This window comes from Lytechinus variegatus, chromosome 18, assembly GCF_018143015.1.
Source record: "Lytechinus variegatus isolate NC3 chromosome 18, Lvar_3.0, whole genome shotgun sequence".
In the NCBI taxonomy this organism is placed as follows: Eukaryota; Metazoa; Echinodermata; class Echinoidea; order Temnopleuroida; family Toxopneustidae; genus Lytechinus; species Lytechinus variegatus.
The window spans coordinates 8,862,794-8,884,510 of NC_054757.1; the positions used below are offsets into that span (position 1 = coordinate 8,862,794).

Sequence of the window (21,717 nt, forward strand, 5' to 3'; positions counted from 1 at the left end):
CATCCCGTATCTTTATATTTTCTTGAAGTGAATTATTTACGCCACAGTGGGCATCGTAACAGAGAGGACGGTTCTTGGAAAAGATACAGTGCACTATCGCGCCTCGCGAAGTGCTCAGAGAGGACGGTTCGTGGTGCGTGCGACTGGGTACGTGAGGTCAAAATAAAGAAATATAAATGCAAAAGACAAAAAATTATTTTGTGCTTTAAAAATGTGAGAAGACATTAGTTATACCCCCAACATCTCATGAAATTGTTACAGGGTCATCATGATGCCTATTCCATTTGGCAGAGATCCCTCTATCAGTGAATAGAAACCTTATATAACCGATCCCCAAAAGGTAATTAAAGAAATAAATATTAATATGTGGCATACTATAATTGCATCTCTTGAATATTAAGGGTAAGCTGCATTCATGAATTACTAATTGAATAGCTCAGTAATTAAAACAAAGATAAGCTAAAAAAATAATCACATATTTTCAATTACTAGAATACTACGTGAAGCTTGTAATCACCCTGTATATCTAATATTAGGGGAGACCGGGGTTAGTTGGAACATGGGGTAAGTTGAAACATTGTAATTTTCTTTAACGCCTGTAAAATAAATTTATTGCAATAATAATTCAACACTATTGTATTATTAATAGCAATAAATTGAGGGCAGTATTGCATAAATTTATTTTACAGGCTTTAAAGAAAAATACAATGTTTCAACTTACCCCATGTTCCAACTAACCCCGGTCTCCCCTAATATTCATACTACCATTCTGAACTATTAAAGATCATTGAGATTTTATTGATTAGATTTGATTTGATTCTCTGCCAAAACATGTTTGGAATTAGCAAGATATGTAATCCACCTCTTTATAATATATATCAAAAAGGCATCATGATTCATGGAAAAACTGCTTTCCATCAGTCAGCAAAATAAATAATCAAATAAAAATCTAACAAATGCCAACAAGTTTTTCTTGTTTCTTAAAAACTCCCATATACAAATAGATAAACGATATGATATATGATTAGAATTCTATTAGTCAAGGATTTCACACACATGATTAACACAAAACATAAAAAGGTATGAGTATCATACTTGGTATTGTCAACTCCACATGAAGTTGTAGAATTATCTCGATAAAGCAGGTGTTATCAGCAGATGACAATGAATTGAAATTTTAACATAGCTATTTACCCCAAAATATGTAATTTAATAGTTTTGCTTTTTTAAGCAGCAAGATATTATATGTAAGATATGAAATATATTTTGTTTAACCCAATCTCCAAATCACAGATGACTAATTCTCATCTTCCTGGTCTTTTACCCCCCCCCAAAAAAAAATAAACGGAATCATGTTTAGCTTAAAACATCTACAATTTTATTTTCCCTGTGTACTAGGTCCTGAAATGATTATAAATTTGATATTCGTCTGTATGCCCCTTTGTTTTAAATACCCTCCTCTTCTCCTTCCTTCCTCCTCCTTCTTCTTCTTCTCCTCCTCCTCTTCCTCCTCCTCTTTCTTCTTCTTCTCCTCGTTCTTGTTCTTGTTCTTCTTCATTATAATTATGATTATCATTATTCAAAACTCTTTCAATATTATGACCACTGTTAATGTCACCTTATATTTTCTGATAAAAACAATACAATTTATACTGGCATCATAAAAAGACATTAATGAATATGAAAATCATGAGATCAGTTTATATTTCTAGAGATTTCTTTTTCAAACCGATGTGGGCTGGATGAACCTCTAACGGCTGCTGTACAAAATTAAACCCTAATGGAGGAACACATTTCCCACTCAATGGGCCTACATCGTCATCACAATTCATAGATTAAATAAAATCTGGCATCGCCTTGGCATTATGATTTCGCTTTTGAATATGGTAAGTGAATGAGCTGGCATAAGAGTGGAATGTAAAAGACATTTATAATCAATTATTCAGGCATTTCACTGCCATAGTGAACTGCCATAGTGAGGCCACCCATGGGCAATAATGTGAAGCCTTAAAGGGACATAACTATCTAAACATATTGTAAATATTAGAGTACTTTTCAGATGAGAAAAGCACTCTTTTATTTCCTTCGACTTAGCTTGACGTAGATTCCATCTCGAGGTCGCATGATGAGTTCACCGAGAGGGTTGGTCTCTTCGAAGGACTGGATCGCTTGGACGGAATACTTCCTCATCAGATTGGCGATGATGATCTTATCCTCCATCAGGGCGAACTTCTGACCTGAGAAGGGTCAAAGGCCATCAGGAATATATTTCAAGAATTTCAACATCAAAGTCAGGCAAAACATTTTTTGTTTTATTTTGGGGGGCTACTTTTCACAACCTACTGCCTAAATCTTTGATAATAGACATAAAAATGGGAATTTTTAGGGGATCTTTTCAGCATTTTGGGGACAATTTGAGCCCCACATAATTTTGCCCCTGATCAAAGTATATTCAAGGCCTCTTTTGAGATCGGTATATTCCCCCCCCCCCCATCATCTGTCACTGATTCCTGCTCATAGCCACATCATATGAATGGAAAATGTCCTTGTTAAACTGTTATAGTTTCGGTGTGGATTATATGAAAAAAAATGAATGTTTCGGTGGATTATTTCAATGACATGTTAAAATGAAATCTACTCTTGTGACCTGACCAAAAATAAAATTAAGTGCATTTTTTTTTACATTCATAAAATACTTATCAGCCTTTAGGAATGAAAGCCTCTGGATATAATTTTTTAAGACAAGCACTCATAGGGCCCCTTAAAAAGAAGCACTCATAGGGTCTCTTAAAAAGAAGCAAATATTAATGTGAGAAGGCATAAAATATGGTGACCGCGCTTTTTCTTCAATTGCCCCTTCCCTTTGGAATAAGCTACCATCTTACATTCATAATGCCAAGTCTGTGAATCAGTTCAAAACCCTACTCAAAACCTATCTGTTTAATAGATGATTCACAGTTGTAGGTCGGTCAATTGGAGGTGCACACCAGCTTTGATTATTAGAATAGTTGTATTACCTGTTTCATTATCCCCTGCCACTTTTCTTTTTTTAAACCCAAGTACAAACCATAAACAGAACACAGTGTGCTTAGAAACAACAGTAGTAAGCGCCTTATAAATGTTATGTATTATTATTATATTTCCAAAGGTCAAATTCAAATTTAAACAAAGAATCAATTGACAAAACCAAGACTTTTCAACAATCATTTCAAAGGTACCCTGATGTGATGATATTTATGAAAGCCTTTTGCCTCATATACACTGATTATTATTTTTTGTAGACAGACAAAATTCATCATGAAAAGCTTTTTTTATCATTCAATAAACATAATTTATTAGAAAAACTTAACAGTGATAAACAGATTCTTTTTTAAAATTGTAAACATTGCCTAATGACTGTAAGAAGCAATGTTAATTTAGAAAAAAAAATGTGAGTATCAGTCTATAAATCATGTTTTTTTTATTAATAAACAAAGGTTTCTATGTATTTGGGGCAAATAACATACCACAAGAACCTGGCAATATGTATCTGTTGGTCTATAGAGGCTTAGGCCCATCCTAACCCCATACTACTCAAGCTCAGTCATTTGGGTAATTACCAATTCGCCCATTGCGAACTCGTCCACTCACCACCTACCTTCATTTAGTCTAATGCCATTCCGCCCATCAACATTTCGTCTAACAACCATTTGGTCTAACAACCATTTGGTCCAATCATCACTGACTCTAATCACTATTTTGTCTCATAACCAGTTGGTTTTATTTTCATTCATGTTCCTAATTAACACTTACTCTAATAAGATATATGGACTAAACAAGTGGAATGCCTCTGGCCGTCTCACCTGCATCACGCGATTCAACATAGCAGCAGTGCTGACTTTGAAAACTACGATAACTCGCACAAGATGTTCAGTGATACTTGGTTACTCTTATTTCCACGTTTTATGAACTAGACCAATACACTTTACAGAGATAGGATGGTAATTCAACACATACCCCCAATGTGGCCAAACTTCATTGACCTCACGTGACCTTTGAACTTGATCATGTGACCTGAAACTTGCACAGGATATTCAGTGATACTTGATTACTCTTATGTCCAAGTTTCAAAAGTCAGATCAATAAACTTGCAAAGTTATGATGGTAATTCAACAGATACCCCCATTATTGCCAAAGTTCATTGACCTTTGACCTTGGTCATGTGACCTAAAATGCACACAGGATGTTCAGTGATACTTGATTACTCTTATGTCCAAGTTTTATGAACTAGACCAACATACTTTTAAAGTTATGATGGTAATTCAACAAATACCCCCAATTCGGCCAAAGTTCATTGACCCTAAATGACCTTTGACCTTGATCATGTGACCTGAAACTTGCACAGGATGTTCAGTGATACTTGATTACTATTATGTCCAAGTTTCATGAATCAGATCCAAAAACTTTTTAAAGTTTTGATCGTAATTCAACAGATACCCCCAAATCGTCCAACGTTCATTGACCCTAAATGACCTTTGACCTTGGTCATGTAACGTGAAACTCATGCAGGATGTTTGGTGATCCTTGATTAACCTTACGGCCAAGTTTCATGAACTAGGTCCATATACTTTCTAAGTTATGATGTCATTTCAAAAACTTAACCTTAGGTTAAGATTTGATGTTGACGCCGCCGCTGTCAGAAAAGCGGCGCCTATAGTCTCACTGCTATGCAGGTGAGACAATATCTATTGGACCAACAGGTTATTAGACAAAATGCTGATTGCAATTATACCATGTGGATATTGGACGAACAGATGATAGACCAAATGATAGTAGATGAGTTGCTATTGGACGAATATGCATTGGACCAAATGAAAATAAACCTTTCAATTGTACCACTATCAATGTATATTATACTGCTGAATTACTTGAACCTGTTAAACCAAATAATCAAATTTTCTGACCTGTGCAGTATCAAATTCGCCCTTCAGACTTATTTCCATAATGAAAAACATAACTCTGATTCAATTCGTAAAATAGTGAATTCCACAAGGAAATGCTTTAATCTTTTGACCCTTGTTTTTGTGAAGTGATATGCTCAGTTCTTTTCCCCTATGCAATTATATTGTATGATTATTTTTGTTCCTTTACTGGTTGTTTGCTCCTTAATTTCTTAGTTATTAAGTGAACCTGAGAGTCCAATTTATATTTGTAACGACTTGTAATATACTTCATTGCCATAATTTGTCAATGAAAAGACAATAAAATCCCTGTGGAAGAGTTGTATGTAGCGGTTCTGACTCTCGCCTTGTAATCAGAGGGTCGTGTGTTCCAATCTGACCACGGCCTAGCGTCCTTGGGCAAGGCGTCAATCCACACTTAGTATGTCTAGCAATTGAGTATTGGAAACCTTGTTGGAATGCTCCACAGGGAGTGAAAAAGTGAATATATTGTGTGCTGGCATGCCAGGTGGGTGTTTAATAAAGCTGTTCGTGAGTTAAGAGTGACTTTAAGAATGACTGGTGAGCCTTTCTTACATGCTCAATAATCACCAATCAACATGTAATGGTGAATATAGTTTACCACAAGAAAGGATCACCAGTCGCTCTTAACTTACATAGAGCTTTATGAAATGGCCCCCAGGTTCCGATGATGTAGTAATAATAGTTGCAGTACTTAAAGTGCTTTAAAGTGTATCAAATTCTATATAACTGTAACTACTTGTATTATTATTATTTTAATAAAAGAAAGAAGAAATCAGCTTGCAGACCTACCAATGCAGTTCCTGGGTCCAGCCGAGAATGGGACATACGAGTAGGGATGTCTTTTGGAGGAGTTTTCCAGCAAGAATCGATCCGGGTCAAACTTCTCGGGGTCTGGAAACTGCTCTGGGTCTCGATGAAGAGCATAGATACCAAGCACAACCAGAGTACCGCTTGGAACCACTTTACCATCTGGGAATGAGCAGAGATAACAATAAATAATCAATAATATAGGGGTTTTTTTTGTATAGCGAGCATATCTAAATGTTAGTCGGCTAAAATCTAGATGGGAGCTCCAGCTTATGTCTTTGAGTCTGATGTCTCTTAGGTGGTACATCGGCAATACGTCTGATGACTCTGATTCGGAAGATTATGCACGGTGGCTGCTTATACACTCCTGTCTGGTTAAGTTCTTGTTGCTTCTTATCAATGATAATTGTCCAGAGGCAGTTTTTCCAAACGAAAAAACCTGCAGTAAACCCTGGTTAAAAAATGAACAACAAATATGTGAGACTGGAGTGTATACTAACATTGGTAGTTAACAAAAAGAAGCCATTAATGGGAACAAAAGACTGGATAATCCTGAAGAACGTGATTCTTTTCATAGTGCAAAGTCAATTAATATATCAGCCATTCCATCACCATCACTAATATAAAATAGCAGGATGTATCAGAGGTGTTTATCGAGTAAGATTCACAGAAGCACCTACCAATGACGCAGTCTTCTTCTAGGTCACTTCCTATCATGGGCACTGATGGACAGAATCCGAGGGTCTCCTTTAGGAGTACAGGAGAGGGGAAAATGACTACTAACAGAATGGTAATCCTTACCTATGACACAGTCTTCATTTATGTCTGTCTATCATAGGCACTGATGGGCAGAATCCAAAGGTCTCCTTTAAGAGTAAAGGAGAGAGGGAAACGACTACTAACAGAATGGTAATCCTTACCTATGACACGGTCTTCTTTTAGGTCCATCATGGGCACCGATGGACAGAGCCTCAAGGTCTCCTTTAAGAGTAAAGGAGAGAGGGTAATGACTACTAACAGAATGGTAATCCTTACCTATGACACAGTCCTCTCCTAGGTCTCTGCCTATCATAGGTACCAATGGACAGACCCTCAAGGTCTCCTTTAAGAGTAAAGGAGAGAGGGTAATGACTACTAACAGAATGGTAATCCTTACCAATGACACAGTCTTCTTCATCATGGGCACTGATGGACAGTGTCTGAAGGTCTCCTTTAAGACTAAAGGAGAGAGGGTAATGACTACTAACAGAATGGTAATCCTTACCTATGACACAGTCTTCTGTTAGGTCCATCTATCAAGGGCACTGATGGACAGAATCTCAAGGTCTCCTTTAGGAGTGAAGGAGAGGGGACCAAAAGAACTACAGCAGAACAAGAATCCTCACCTATGATGCAGTCTTCTCCTAGGTCCATGCTCATCATGGGCACCAACAGACAGAGTCTATAGGTCTCCTTTAGGATAACAGGAGAACCAAATGAACTATCAACGACAAAATGAATAAAACCTACCTATGACACAGTCTTCTTCAAGGTCTCTGCCTATCATGGGCACCGATGGACAGAGTCTCAAGGTCTCTTTGAGGACACAGTTCAGGTATTGGAGTTTCTGGAGATCATCAGCAGTGATGGGTCTGTCACTATCCCCTGTGAATGTATGGAGGATAGTGGATATAAATTTCTTGCAAATACATTCCTAGCATGCAGTGTAATAAGAGGTAAGACAAAATGTTTTTTATTTTCATACTAAGCTGAGGAGAAAACTAGACTATCAAATCCATGATGCGTTTCTTGCGAAATTTAAGCAGAGAAGAATTTCTACATTTTCTTTATTCTTTCTTTACCATTCTCAATATCATTATTTTTTCATTACATTTCTCATTACTATACCACCACTACTACACCTAATATCATAATAATAACCCTGTATAAATTGAGTAGTTTTTCTACTGCACTTTAATTGTATATCTTTTTTTTGTAGGAATAAATCCTACAGTGTACGCATTCACCAACTAAGTTCTTCCACTTTCACTACCTATGCTACTGTTACTATTACTAAGTGAACTACTCCCAATATGACAACATTAATTGAAACTGGATAGCGACAAATATAGTCCTGGCATGGCGACTTCTCATTTAGACGACCAATATGATAGGATTAGTGGTTATAGAGGGGCTTACCAAATACTTCATCAAGCTCTTCATGAAGACGGGTCTGGACCTCAGGATGTCGGCCAAGCATGAGGATTGTCCATGACGCTGCAGCGGCTGTGGTATCGTGTCCCTACAAGAATTAATGCACACAAGCCATGTTTCTTACACTTGCTATGGTTCAAGGGAACAAGATGAAGATTGGATAATACAATACCAGTTATGATAGCTGTGCAACTGTCCTCACAACTGGATTTTGTTAATCAAAACTAGGATAATCGTTAACATCATCATCATTGTCATCATCTACATCATCGTGGTCTAATGGTTACGACTCTTGTCTTTCAATCAGAGGGACGTCAGGTGGGTTCGAATCCCAGCCATGGTGTGTTTTTCTTCAGCAAGAAATTTACCCTCATTGTGCGCACTCGACCCAGGTGAGGTGAATGGGTACCCGGTAGGATTTATTCCTTGAATGCTTTAGCGCCTATATGGCGGCTCAGCTACTGCCGGGGTAATATGATACCAAGCATCAAGTGCAGTAGAGTATATGCAATTATAGTAGCTGCGCTATACAAATGGAACATATTAGTATCATCATCATTCATCATCATCATCGTCATCATAATCTTCTTCATCATCATCATCTTCATCATCATCATTCAGCATCATCATCTACATCATCAAGATCATTATGATCACCATCACCATCCCTATCCTCCTCCTCATCATCATCATCACCTTCATCATCACCATCAGCATCACCATAACCACCATTACCATCATCATCGCCATCCTCGTCAATATTTTCATCACTGCCGTCCTCATCATCATTATCACCACCACCACCACCACCATCAGCATCATCACCGTCATCACCATCATCACCATTATCATCAGTATCATCAGCATCCTCATCTTCATCACCATATCATCATCATCAGCAGCAGCATCACCAGTATTATAATCACCATCAGCAGCATCACCACCATCATCATCATCATCCTCCTCATCACCACCGCCACGATCATCAGCATTGCAAGTACCATTATCATACCTCAAACATGAATGTATCCACTTCTTCTCTGATATCTTCCAAAGTAAAACTGGAGTCTTCCCTGTGCATCTGGAGGAGGAGATCAAGGAATGCAATCCTCCTTCTCTTCCCGGCAACCGCATCTTCATCACTGCCGTCAAGCACTCTGGGAGGCTCTTGCAATCTTTCTCTGATGATCTGCAAAGAAGAATACATCATTTTGATAATTCAAAGCCATGTGATTCTAATTCCTTTCCATTGAATTCCATGCTATGCAATCAAGTCAATGAGTTTCATTTTTATTCTAATTTGATTCTATTCGATTCAACTCAGTACAATTAAATGCAATCCAATTCTTCTAATTATTTCAATCATTTTAATTCAAACAAAATCAATGATATGCATTGCAATGAATCAAATCAAATTTCATTCAGTTCAATTCAATCAATTTAGTTCAATGCCATGCGATGCCGTGTCATTTTACTCAATGCAATTCAATTTTTTTTCAAGTCACTTCACTTCAATTCACCAAACGATTTCACTTTTTGGATTTTAATTTTATTCTTCAGCATAAGTACATGATCATTTGTTTAAATCCTTTCCTCCTAAATGCACATTATAAATATGGGTAAGAGGCCAAGATAAAAGTAAAATTGCTGCATTTCTTATGAATACTAAACATATAAACAAGTGGAACGCCTCTGGCAGTCTTGCCTGCAATTCCATATAGCAGCAGTGTTGACTATGATAATAGCTAATGAATAATTATTAAAAAAAAGAAAACATTCATTTGATAATAAAATACTATGTCTATTGACCCAAAATGACATCTGACCATTATCATGTGACCTAAGATATATGTGCAAAACAATCATTCATACTTGATCACCCTCATGTCTATGTTTCATGAACTAGATCCATAAACTTTCTAAGTTAAGATGCCAATTCAACAATTCCCCCAACATGGCCAAAATTCATTGACCTTAAATGACCTTTGACTTTGGTCATGTGACCTGAAACACACAGGTTTTTCAGGGATACATGGTAGCTCTTACATGTATGTCCAAGTTTCATGAACTAGATCGATAAACTTTTAAATTTATGACAATTCCACAAATACCCTCAACATTACCAAAGTTTGTTGACCCTAAATGACCTTTTACCTTAATGATGTGACCTGAAACTCAGGAAGAATGTTCAGGGATATTTGATTGCTCTTATATCCAAGTTTAAGTTATGACATTCAAATTACAACCAAGGTTAAAGGGATGGTCCGGGCTGAAAATATTTATAGCTTGATAGAGTAGAATTCACTGAGCAAAATTCCAAAAATTTCATCAAAATCGGATAACAAATAATAAAGTTATTGAAGTTTAAATTTCAGCAATATTTTGTGAAAATAGTCATAATGAATATTCATTAGGTGGGCTGATGATGTCACATCCCCATCACATCCCTTTCCGTTTTCTTATGTTATTACATAAAATCATATTTTTTTCATTATTTCATACTTGTATGAATAATATGTCTCCCTTATAATGAAATAAGTTGCAGCAATGAATATCTAATGCACTTTACCGTTGTCAATCCAAGTTTTCCAGTTCTAGGAGGAAAAAATTTGAATAAACCTAATTTCATTTTAAAAAATACAAAAGAACAAGTGGAGATGTGACATCATCAGCCCACCTAATGAATATTCATGACGACTGTTTTCACAAAATATTTGCTAAATTTTAAAATTCAATAACTTTGTTGTTATCCGATTTTGATGAAATTTTCGGCATTTTGCTCTGTGAATTCTACTGTAGTTATTAAGCTTTTAATACATGTACTTTCAGCCCGGACCATCCCTTTAAGATTGACAAGACCGCCGCAGCTGTCAGAAAAACGGTGCCTATAGTCTCGCTCTGCTGCGCATGTAAGACAAAAAGAAAACATTCTCAAAGTTACTATTTGCTAATAATGACTACCTCTTAGTATCCTAATGGATGTTTTAACAATCTTTTTTCTTCTCACTACTGCATCCTGAACACTTGTTTATAAATTCATTAGGTTTCTGACAAATTAAATGAAAAAAATCATCATAGTCTTCTGGTAATACAGTCAGTCATGTTCAATTCATGGGGGGGGGGGGGTTGAATCAAGTTGCCAATGAATTAGCTTTCTTCATTCAATTTATGCTTTCTTTTCAAGCATTCATAACTAACACACTTTCACTGAGTTCTATTCATGAATACTCGAGGGACATGCGCTTAAAAAAAAAGAGTAGATAACATTGTTTTCAATTTGAAAAAGTATATATAATAATGTCATCAAAACACAATTAGAAGTGATGTTGCATTTATGCTTCCCAAGTATTTTTTTAAAGAAAGGTTGAATGTAAACGCACATTTGTGTGAGTAAAGGACCTGCGTTTAGGATTGGGGTTTAAATGAAAACGAGGAAAGATGCAACCACGTTTTGAACTAAGCAGTTACCAAAAGCCCAAGTTTGGCCTGAAAATGGGAAATCATAAACACTCCAATTATTGTTTATTTTTCTCCTTTTTCTTTCTATGATGGCGGTCCCCAAGGCTCCGCACCAAATGATTTGAGTTCAGGTTTAACAAGAATTTCTTTTTATTTCACAAAATCATTCAGTTGATAATGCTCCTTATATTATTATGGTAAGGTGTACCAAATATCTCATAAAAATTTGAAAGAAGTATAGAATTTTCTTGGAAAAAACCTCAGGCAATCATTTTCAGATTGAAAAAAAAAATTGGTACCCCATTTCTGCGCATCAATTCACTTTCCACACGATTCGGGTATTTTGATGAGAAAGGCTGCACTTTGAGGCCTTCACATGAAATGTCCACAATTCATTATTTTTCCACCATTTTGAGTTGGAGTTTTTCATGAATATCTGTCTACACCTGTATGTGTTGCATGTTAAGTTTGTGTTTGTTGCGTATCTTCTTTTACTAGAATCGCACAGATACGTGCGTACGCAGACAAGGGGGACTGTGCAGACCTTGGGGGAACTTGCCGTACATCAGTCAAACATTCTCACCTTATTTGTCATATCGTGCAATATTCTGAGATGGTTGGCATGCTTTTTACCAGATTCGAGATTGTCATAGAGCATATCGGGCCAAAACCATGGTTTCTTCATCCTCTCTTGAACCAGGTCACACATGCTGATAATGGTGAAGGAAAACAAACAAACTAAAATGAAAATTCCAGTGAAGTTATGAAGCATCAATGTAATTTATAAACTTCAAGAAAATATCAAGGTTACATAAGAAGGTGCATTCAACTGCTCAATGAAAGAGCAGGGATTTTGAACAAAATATCAGCAATTATTTGCGATTATCTCTTGGGCTGGAAAAAAATATTCATTTCAATTATACTTTGAAAACTCCTTTTTTCAGATATGTGCAAATTGTAATAAAATATCATTGCTCTTTTGAAAGTAAACAAGGAGATGGTCTGTTTATTAATATTGAGTTGGATATCATGTGAACTGATCATAATATGACATAGGTTTAACAATCTTGTACCAAGCTATAGAAAACAAAAAATGGAGCAAATAGGATATCAAGATATTCTTACAAACTACATCACTTCATACCAAAGTAATTTTTTTTTCTACTTTTGAAGGAAAAAAGGAAAGGAGTAGAACGAAACAGAGATAAGGATGAAAGACATTTGGAACAAGACACTTTTACAAACTATATTATTGCTATAACATATTTTTTATTATGACACCTAGATAGATCCTTGTGATTTGATTGTTTGTTTGATATCGTTCATTCAGCCAATTTTGCAATGACGTCATCAACAGTGCAATTTTGGTTTTATACAATTTTTTCCATTGCACTCCTGCACCGAGACTGCAGCTCATGCACTAGCAGTGTGCATGTTGTAATGACATAACAATCAACAGACTGAACTCGCACTGCATGAGCATGTTTTGCATCGAAATTCATGAATTTCATGTGAAAAAAAAAATCATTTTTTAGGTGTCATATATATAAACCAAATAATGAATGTTTTTTCATCTGTGCAATAGACAGAATACTTCATTCGGTGAAAGATAAAATAATGATCCATTCAACTTGGCTACGCCTCGTTGAATGGATCATTTCATCTTTCACCTCATGAAGTATTCTGTCCATTGCACTCATAAACATTCATTATTTGTATATCACTTTCTCCTTGAAAGATGAAACAAGGTAGGGCTAAAAAATGACTTTTTTACAAACCTTATCACTGCTCTAACATATTCATTATCACTTTCTCCTTGTGCATTTATGGACTTTCCCATGGCAGTGTCTGGGGAGATGAAGGAGTATTAAATATGCAAATAAGGTATACAATTCTGGACAAAAATATGCAAAATAACAACAAATATTTAACAGATTGTTGGAGAAATTAGGACAAAATGTAGAACTCTTAAGATAAGTTTTTTTTATTTTCTTTAAAATTTGATACACTTTTTTAGGATAAGGTCACAGAATTATTATATTTTTCTTGGTATCGGTTGACAAATTATACCAGAGAATCAAAATCATAAAATCTACAATTACATCCTTAAAAGTGTTTGTCACTCTTCTAGTTCATTACTACATTATATGACGGTGTATGTCTTTTTTTAGTGTCAATGATATAAAATGCAAAACAGTTTGGGTGGATGAATTTTTTCTTTAATTTACAGGAACATTTATTTGATTAGATGCCTGATCAAAAAAAAAATCTGTGCATCATTCAATTGTGGAGTGTTGTGGCCCAGTGGATTAGTCTTCAGACTTTGAAACAGAGGGTTGTGGGTTCGAATCCCAGCCATGGCGTAATTTCCTTCAGCAAGAAATTCATCCACATTGTGCTGCACTCGACCCAGGTGAGGTAAATGGGTACCTGGCAGGAATTTATTCCTTGAAATGCCATCGCACTGTAAAAGGCTGCGTGGCTAAATCCAGGGTAATAATATCCTTTAAAATGCCATTGACTTGACGACATGACGAGATACATGTACTTTAACTTGCCATTTTGACTAAATAATTATTTCGACATGGCGAGGTACGTTATCTTGCCAAGTCCACTGAATATAAAAAGTTATATGTCAAAATGGAAATACATTAGGATTCTCACCAGGACATGTACACTTCTTATCTTGCCATATTGAAATAATAAGCTAATTAAGTAGACATGGCAAGATAAAGTATCCCGCCATATCGTCACGTCCATGGCATTTTAAAAGGCTCCGTAGTAGGGTAATTATCCGGGGTAACTGTCTGGAGGGTAAATTTCCAGGGGTATACAGTCCCCGGTGGTAAAAATATGGGAATAATATTTTCCTTGAAGTTGCCAGGGGGTGATTGTCCTTTGGGATATCGTTATAGAAACCCATTTACTCCTATCACTTGACCCTTTGACCTCTAGATGACATTTGATCCTGATCATGATTTTACACTCACTGCGGACTATCGGACCAGCGGTCTATCGGGATGTCCCCACACGTACATGAGTACACAAGCCAAATCAACAAACACAAGATCTGAATATCACTTGCTTTTAAATATGAGAGACCTACAAAGGATGCTTGTATTTTTCCTCTTATCATCATTAATAGATTAAAGTGAGACCCACTTACTTTTAAGTATATCAATTATTAAACCTCATTCCCTATTTAAGACTGCAGTATAATTCATAAAAGTGCAGTTCATAGTTAAGCAGATACTAGTATTTACTCAGGATTATATCTATTTCAAGAAACTCAAAGTCTACTACTCTGGATTTTAATGTTAACTGTATAATCAAAATGCCTGACCTGATTATACACCATATTTCAATAAAGCTGTAGGCTCAATGCAGTACCAAGCCATTTTGGGAGCACTGGGTTTGTTATACCCCTTTTTAAAACATCTTTCTTAGTTTTTTTTTTCAGGGCAGCCGAGGGGGGGGGGGATGTGAAGGTTGTGTTGCAACACTGGTCCTAGTACTGTCATTAGGCAAAGCTGAATATTTTACCTGATTGTTAAGAATTGATCAGAAAACTTAATAAGAAGGGAAACCTTTACTTTAAGAAAGGTTACCATTTACTTAGCCCTTTATAAAGGGCACCAGCACTCAGCCCGATTCTTAACCTAATTGCTAGATTATGAGATAACAGCTCAATCCACTGAGCTTTCACAATTCCTTAAATAGTGTAAGGATTTTTTTTCTTTTGGTTCATTTTGTCTTTCCCTCTTGTTGTAATGACTGAATACAATACTTTGAATCAAGTATGCATTAACATTGAAAAAAAAGTCCCTAATACACAGCCTTGAGGAACCACCATGTGTCAAATAAGAATCAAACCTCAAAGAGATACATGTAACCTTACCGCAAATAATATCGAGAACACAGTAGGCTATCTCTGGGAAGATGTTGAAAGGCTCTGATTGGTCGGCAAACTTCTCAATCTTCTTCGTCAAGATGACGCTCTGCTCATTGAAAACATCCATGAAGTTTTGTAGGATGGAAAAATGGAAAGTCGGGGTGAGTAGCTTGCGGCGGTGAAACCACTTCTGACCCGTACTACACAGATAGAAACATATATGAAAAAGAGGGTCATGCCTTTCAAAAAACCAATCTGATTATTACACAGATTCCCCTCCCCTTCAAATCGATGATAGCAACATCAAATCTATGTAATATCTCTTTCAATGGAATGATATTATGTGAAATATGAACCGGATTGTGAATTATCTCCCTGTAAATAATCCAAAATTCAATAAAAATTGCAAGTTTATTTCAATGATTATGTTAAAGTAATAACAGAGAAGAAATGTAAACATTTTCTAGCAGCTACAAAATAAACACAATGCACAAACTACAAAGTAAAACTATGCAGAGTTGATTTAATTTTTGAAGTAGAACAGAGCATAAAAGAACTGACGTAATAGAGTAAAACATGTCATCTATATGACTTGTATATTTAAACTAGATTAAAAAAAGTTACCATTAAAGAATAATTATGTCGTCTTGGATAACCAGTTCTGTTTTTTAATCCCAAAAATATTTGTTGGGAAATCACCTCATAAACATAGCTTGTACATTTTGTTTTGTCTATGTTATTTACCAAATCACCTATCTATGTTCAGATAAAACTGAAATGAAGTCATCACTTTGCCACATTCCTTTTTGGGGGTGGGGGAGGATAAGTGGGTAGGGGTTATTCATTATTATTGTTGCTATCTCGTTTTTTTTTGTGTAACCAACTTGTGTATGTGATTTGCAATCATCTAATAATCATTTGCAAATTTTGTGATTTACTACAATTTGTTATAATAAAAACAGAATTATAAAAAAAGAATAAAAGCTGGTTTACCTTGTTAATAAACCAAGACCAAGCCATGGGTGGAGAAACCTGTAAACATATCCCTTCTTGATGTGTTTACTGCTACTCATAACGACCTATGTACATGTACATACAAGTATATGAGAAATAAATAAGGACATGTCCATGAAGCAAGAACTTTCTGTAATGCTGTGCAGTCATATTTCTCCTCAAATTCAGAAATGACAAGTCAAAGTTTAACAGCTGTTATATTCATTTTTTAATTCACACCACCTACAGTGTATATATAGCTGGTACAAAAGATTTTAAAATGGTTGTTGTTTGGCTTGCCATAAGGCCACTGTAGGGCAAATGTGACTGTGCCATACATATATAATTATGTTGTAATAATAATTAACATTGGAACTTTTTTAAATTTCAGTTATTGACTCTTTTACTGCCATTTCTCTGTAAGTATACATGTATGCAGCATGAGGAAAGATATACAGGCCTACTATCCAAATATCCCACAGAAACTAAATATTTATTACAATATGATCATTGATACACCTGCCAAAAATGCTGAAATTAAAGAGGTAGAGAGACAAATGAACTGTCTGTATTCAAGCCAATATTATATAGCATACAGACAGATTTTTAAATACTTATTGTGTGCACAGTACTATTAAAGCCTAGGAACTAACAGCTTTTGGTTCGTGCGCAGCTAACTGCCATACTATAGCGATGTGCGAAAGTGAACATTTTTAATAGGCACCTTGCCAAGAGTGTGTGTGGCCTGTCTACTCTTTCAATAGAAATTTCACTTCGTCGTGGTATTGTCTTTTACAGCAAAGTTCTCGCATTCTACATAGCTTTGTCTGTGTTGAATTGTGAGGATTGGTGATGAAAAAACACTTGTAATAACTGATGGATGCTTCATAAAGCTGTTCGTAAAAGTTGCGCACGACTTTATGCACGACTGGAACATGATCTTAGGTCCTAAATCAATTATAAAGGGATATCACATAGCACAAGAAAGGGTCACCAGTCGTGCGTAAAGTCAGTATCTTACGAACAACTTTATGAAACACCCACCTGGATTCCTCTATGAAAGACACTGCTTTGACTTTTGGTGAGGTGCCTCAGCAATGTTGGACAAGCAGAATTCGCAAAATACAAAACCACTGCCAAAAACTTCAATCTTGGCGACTTGCCAGTCTTGAATGTGATTAATAAATGAAATCATGAAAGAATATAAAGTGAGGCTATATATGTTAAATTATTTACACTGTACATGAATCCGTAATTAACACAACAAATGTGTAGGGGAGATCGGGGTTAGTTGGAACGCGGGGTAAGTTGAAACATTATAATTTTATTTAACGCCTGTAAAATAAGTTTATGCAATACTGCCCTCAATTTATTGCTATGAATAATACAACACTCAGTATTGCATAAATTTATGTTATAGGTGTTAAAAAGAAAATTAAAATGTTAACCTGCGTTCACCAGTGTTCCAACTACATGTAACCCCGATCTCCCCGACATGTGCATAATACATACCCAAATGTACTTGACAGTGAAATTAGTAAAACATACATGTGCAAGCCATTTCCATGCCAATTCACAAATATATTAGACAACACAGAATGATTGAATAATGTTTTGATTGTTGATTAACCCCAACACTGAATACAACACAAGCAATAATAACACAACACATGCATTATTGAACATACATATATAATGGTCATAGTGATTTTTTACATAGTGAAATTATTTATGAAAAAGTGAAATATTTGGGCCCTTTGAGCAAAAGATTCAAGATATATCACCGGTGGGCTGCTAAAACCTTCTATCTCAAAATTTGAAACTTTGAGAACGGCATAGAAAAAGCTCTAATTTAAGGTTGTGACATAAGACAACCTATTTGGGCCTGAAAAATAAAATCAATGTATTTATCAGGAGACTGTTGTACAATGTAAGGCTGTCAGCTCTGGCGATGATGTCACTCACTCACTATTTCTTTTGTGTTTTTATTGTTTGAATTATACAATATTTCAATTTTTACAAATTTGATGATTAGGACCTCCTTATCTGAAGCACAAAATATTAAAATAGTGGAACTTCACGTGTTCAGGGAGGAATGCAACTTCATTTCACATGACAATGACGAAAAAATCAAAATATTTCATATTTCATATAATAAAATACAAAAGAAATAGTGAGTGAGTGATGTCATCACTTCCCTCATTTGCATACCGACCGAGATGTGCATATAACTGTTTTGTGAAATGAAGTGAAACTTTAAAATTTCATAACTTTCTTATTTTACATCCGATTTTGATGAAATTTTCAGTGTTATGTTAGTTGATTTTTTCTCTTTTTATTCAAATCAAGTTTTTGTTGGAGTGGACTTGTCCTTTAACTTCAGCTTTTTCAAAGCTGTTCTCAAAACTATAAATCTGTGAGATCCAATTTTTTTTATGAATTTGGGTGGGCATTTAAGCAAAACAAACACTTTCAAAACATATGTTACATGTAACAATTTAAGGAGGTAAAGAGAGAGAGTGATGCAAAGTTTAAGATTTAAAACGGGCATATGCACACTCGCATTTCAATTAACAAAATCTTAAAGGGGAATGAAATCTTTGGAATAACTAGGCTTGTGTCGAAACAGAAAAATCAAAGAATAAGAACAAAGAAAGTTTTGGAAAAATCTGACAAATAATGAGTAAGTAATGAGCATTTGAATATTGCAATCACTAATGCTATGGAGATCCTCCCCTTGTCAATGCGACAAGGATGTGTGACATCACATGTGAACAACTTTCCCTTTGATGGACTATAAAATACCCTCAAAATGTCTCTTTCAGCTCTTTCTTGTAGTGATACAAACTCTTTATCCATGATATATTCTTTAAAAATACATATTACATGACCTCCTATAGAAAGAACACATAATCTACTGATAGATGTGATAAAAAAGGCAATTTAAGTGAAATATATACTAAAGTAATGGGATAAGTTGTTCACAAGTGACATCACACATCTTTGTCGCATTGCCAATTTGAGGATCTCCATGGCATTAGTGATCGCAATATTCAAATGCTCATAACTTTCTCATCATTAGTTCGATTTTTCTCAAACTTTCATTGATCTGTTTCTTTGATTTTTCTGTTTTCACACAAGCTATCTTGTTCCAATGGTTCATCCTCCTTTTAATGATGAAAAGGACTTGAGAACAGTGTAAGCACTGGCAATCTGCATAAGATTGATGAGTTGTCATGGAGATGGTATTGAGGCTTGTATTCGTGTCAATGGAGTGTAGATGAAAGAGCACAAGAATTCATACCCAAACACGCATTTGATTCCTAGTTGTCAGAAGTAAATCGTTAAACTGTATGTTTGATTTCAAGTTTTACCAAGCGGCTTGGCTGAAGTTTGATTTAGTAGTGTTGAAATGTAATATGGGAAGATATTGGGAGCTTTATGAGAACCAAGGAATAATTCTCCTCGTACTGCATTAAAATTTGCTCTAAATTTTTTAAAGACCGCAACACAAAGTTATCTGTGTAGCATTTTTTTACACAGGACAGATCAATACCATCAACCGCAGAGCATAATATTGTCTCATCCTTACTTTCATCATCATTATCAACATAATGAACACCGACAATCAGTGCTTCATAACTTTTCATCACGTACATCTTTCAGTCAATTATAGACTGAGTTATTAGTAGAAGTAGTGGGTATAATCATCATTATTATTATCATTATTATTGTTATTAGTATTATTATTAGTAGTAGCAGTAGCAGCAGCAAGATCAGTAGTATTATTAGTACAAGTATTAGTGGAAGTAGTAGAAGTACAAGTCGTAGTAATAGTAGTAGTGGTAGTCATAGTAATAGTTGTAGTAGTAGTAGTATTAGTTAGTAGGAGTAGTAGTAGTAGTAGTAGTAGAAGTAGAAGTGGTGGTGGTAGTAGTAGTAGTAGTAGAAGCAGTAGTGGTGGTGGTAGTAGTAGTAGTAGTAGTAGTAGCAGTAGTAGTAGTAGTAGTAGTAGTAGTAGTAGTAGTAGTAGTAGTAGTAGTAGTAGTAGTAGTAGTAGTAGTAGTAGTAGTAGTAGTTGTAGTAGTAGTAGTAGTAGTAGTAGCAATAGTAGTAGTAGTAGTAGTAGTAGTAGTAGTAGAAGTAGTAATAGTTGTTGTAGTACTTGTAGTACTACTACTAGTACTACTACTATAGTAGCAGTAGTAGGTACAAGTAAAAGAATCACTATCAATTATCAACCACAATTATCAGTGTCAACATTCTTATTATTTTTTAGTATGGATATAAGAAGCATGGTGCAAGCACTTACTTCATTAGGAAAGTTCCCACATGCAATTTATTTTCATTTTTAAAGAAGTACCGTACCCCTCACCTCAAAATCTCGACAGTTAAAGGTAAAAACAACGGGAACAGGGCCGAGCCAGAGCCTCATTCTACCCCCTGTCTTCAGTCTGTACTCGTTCACCCAGTCCTCGATTTGTAAGAAAAATTCTGAAATATGAACAGAGAAATGTGCAAAAGCAGGCTGGCTTTGAAATCTAAACAAAAATCTACCAAAAAAAATAACCATGCTATCCATACACATAATTCACCTCGGTTTGAAGATTTTCAAAATTATATGTTCACAATGACCCATTAAAGTGTCATGGTGTAGTGGTTCTGACTCTTTCTCTTAATCAGTGGGTCATGGGTTCACATCCTACTCCAGGGGTTCATTTCCTTTGACAACTAAGAAATGTATCCATAAGTTGCAATAAATAGGAACCTGGCAGGAAATCAATATTTGAATTTGAAACTCGAAGAATCTCTGCTAAAGCCAAGGCAATCATACAGCATTATACAAGAGAGCCCTTGGGAACTTCTGATAAGTGTCTTTCAAAGAAACATACTTCATGTTTAAGTGTGAACTTGGTTCATTGTTCATGACTGCATGAACATCAATGCAGTGGTAATGATCTGTTTACATCTGCTAAAATCATTGTACAACAGATAGTCTACACTTTTCTGGTGGCATCGTAGGTGGTCACAGGATACGATTTCGTGTTTACATGACCAACACGGCCATTGCATGATTTCATGAGTTGCGCAGTATATACATGTAGGACCATGGACATAGCCGTACAGAGGCCGTACCAAGATTGTGCAATGCCCCAGCGCTGATTTGAGGATGTCCATCAATATCCCTTGCACTTGCGCATATTGTACGTGATCTCGAAAAATTTGTATAACCCCATCCTTACACAACTGTAGACTCTTACAATGATCATGGATATGTATGAATATTGGACAATCATCATTTGCAATATTGTATGGGATATGGGATAAAGCAGGATATGATATGGGATAAAGCAGAATATGATAACCCTCCGTGAACTGTACGATGATCATAAACTACATGTAAACACA

The 21,717-nt window shown here is 35.6% G+C and overlaps 1 protein-coding gene across 5 annotated transcripts in view; it reads right to left on the reverse strand.

The window, feature by feature from the left end:
- Window positions 1-700: 700 nt before the first annotated feature.
- LOC121431875 (cytochrome P450 4V2-like) overlaps window positions 701-21,717 on the reverse strand; it is a 35,760-nt gene continuing 14,743 nt past the window's right edge. For all 5 annotated transcript variants that reach the window (XM_041629647.1, XM_041629648.1, XM_041629649.1 and 2 more), the window contains 10 exons: window positions 20,684-20,802; window positions 16,309-16,394; window positions 15,322-15,515; window positions 13,202-13,271; window positions 12,007-12,133; window positions 8,977-9,153; window positions 7,950-8,052; window positions 7,281-7,415; window positions 5,754-5,933; window positions 701-2,237 (listed from right to left, as the gene is read on the reverse strand). In XM_041629647.1, the coding sequence (XP_041485581.1) occupies window positions 2,077-2,237; window positions 5,754-5,933; window positions 7,281-7,415; window positions 7,950-8,052; window positions 8,977-9,153; window positions 12,007-12,133; window positions 13,202-13,271; window positions 15,322-15,515; window positions 16,309-16,394; window positions 20,684-20,802 (1,352 nt within the window). In that variant the 3' untranslated portion in view covers window positions 701-2,076. The remainder of the gene's footprint in view (window positions 2,238-5,753; window positions 5,934-7,280; window positions 7,416-7,949; window positions 8,053-8,976; window positions 9,154-12,006; window positions 12,134-13,201; window positions 13,272-15,321; window positions 15,516-16,308; window positions 16,395-20,683; window positions 20,803-21,717) is intronic.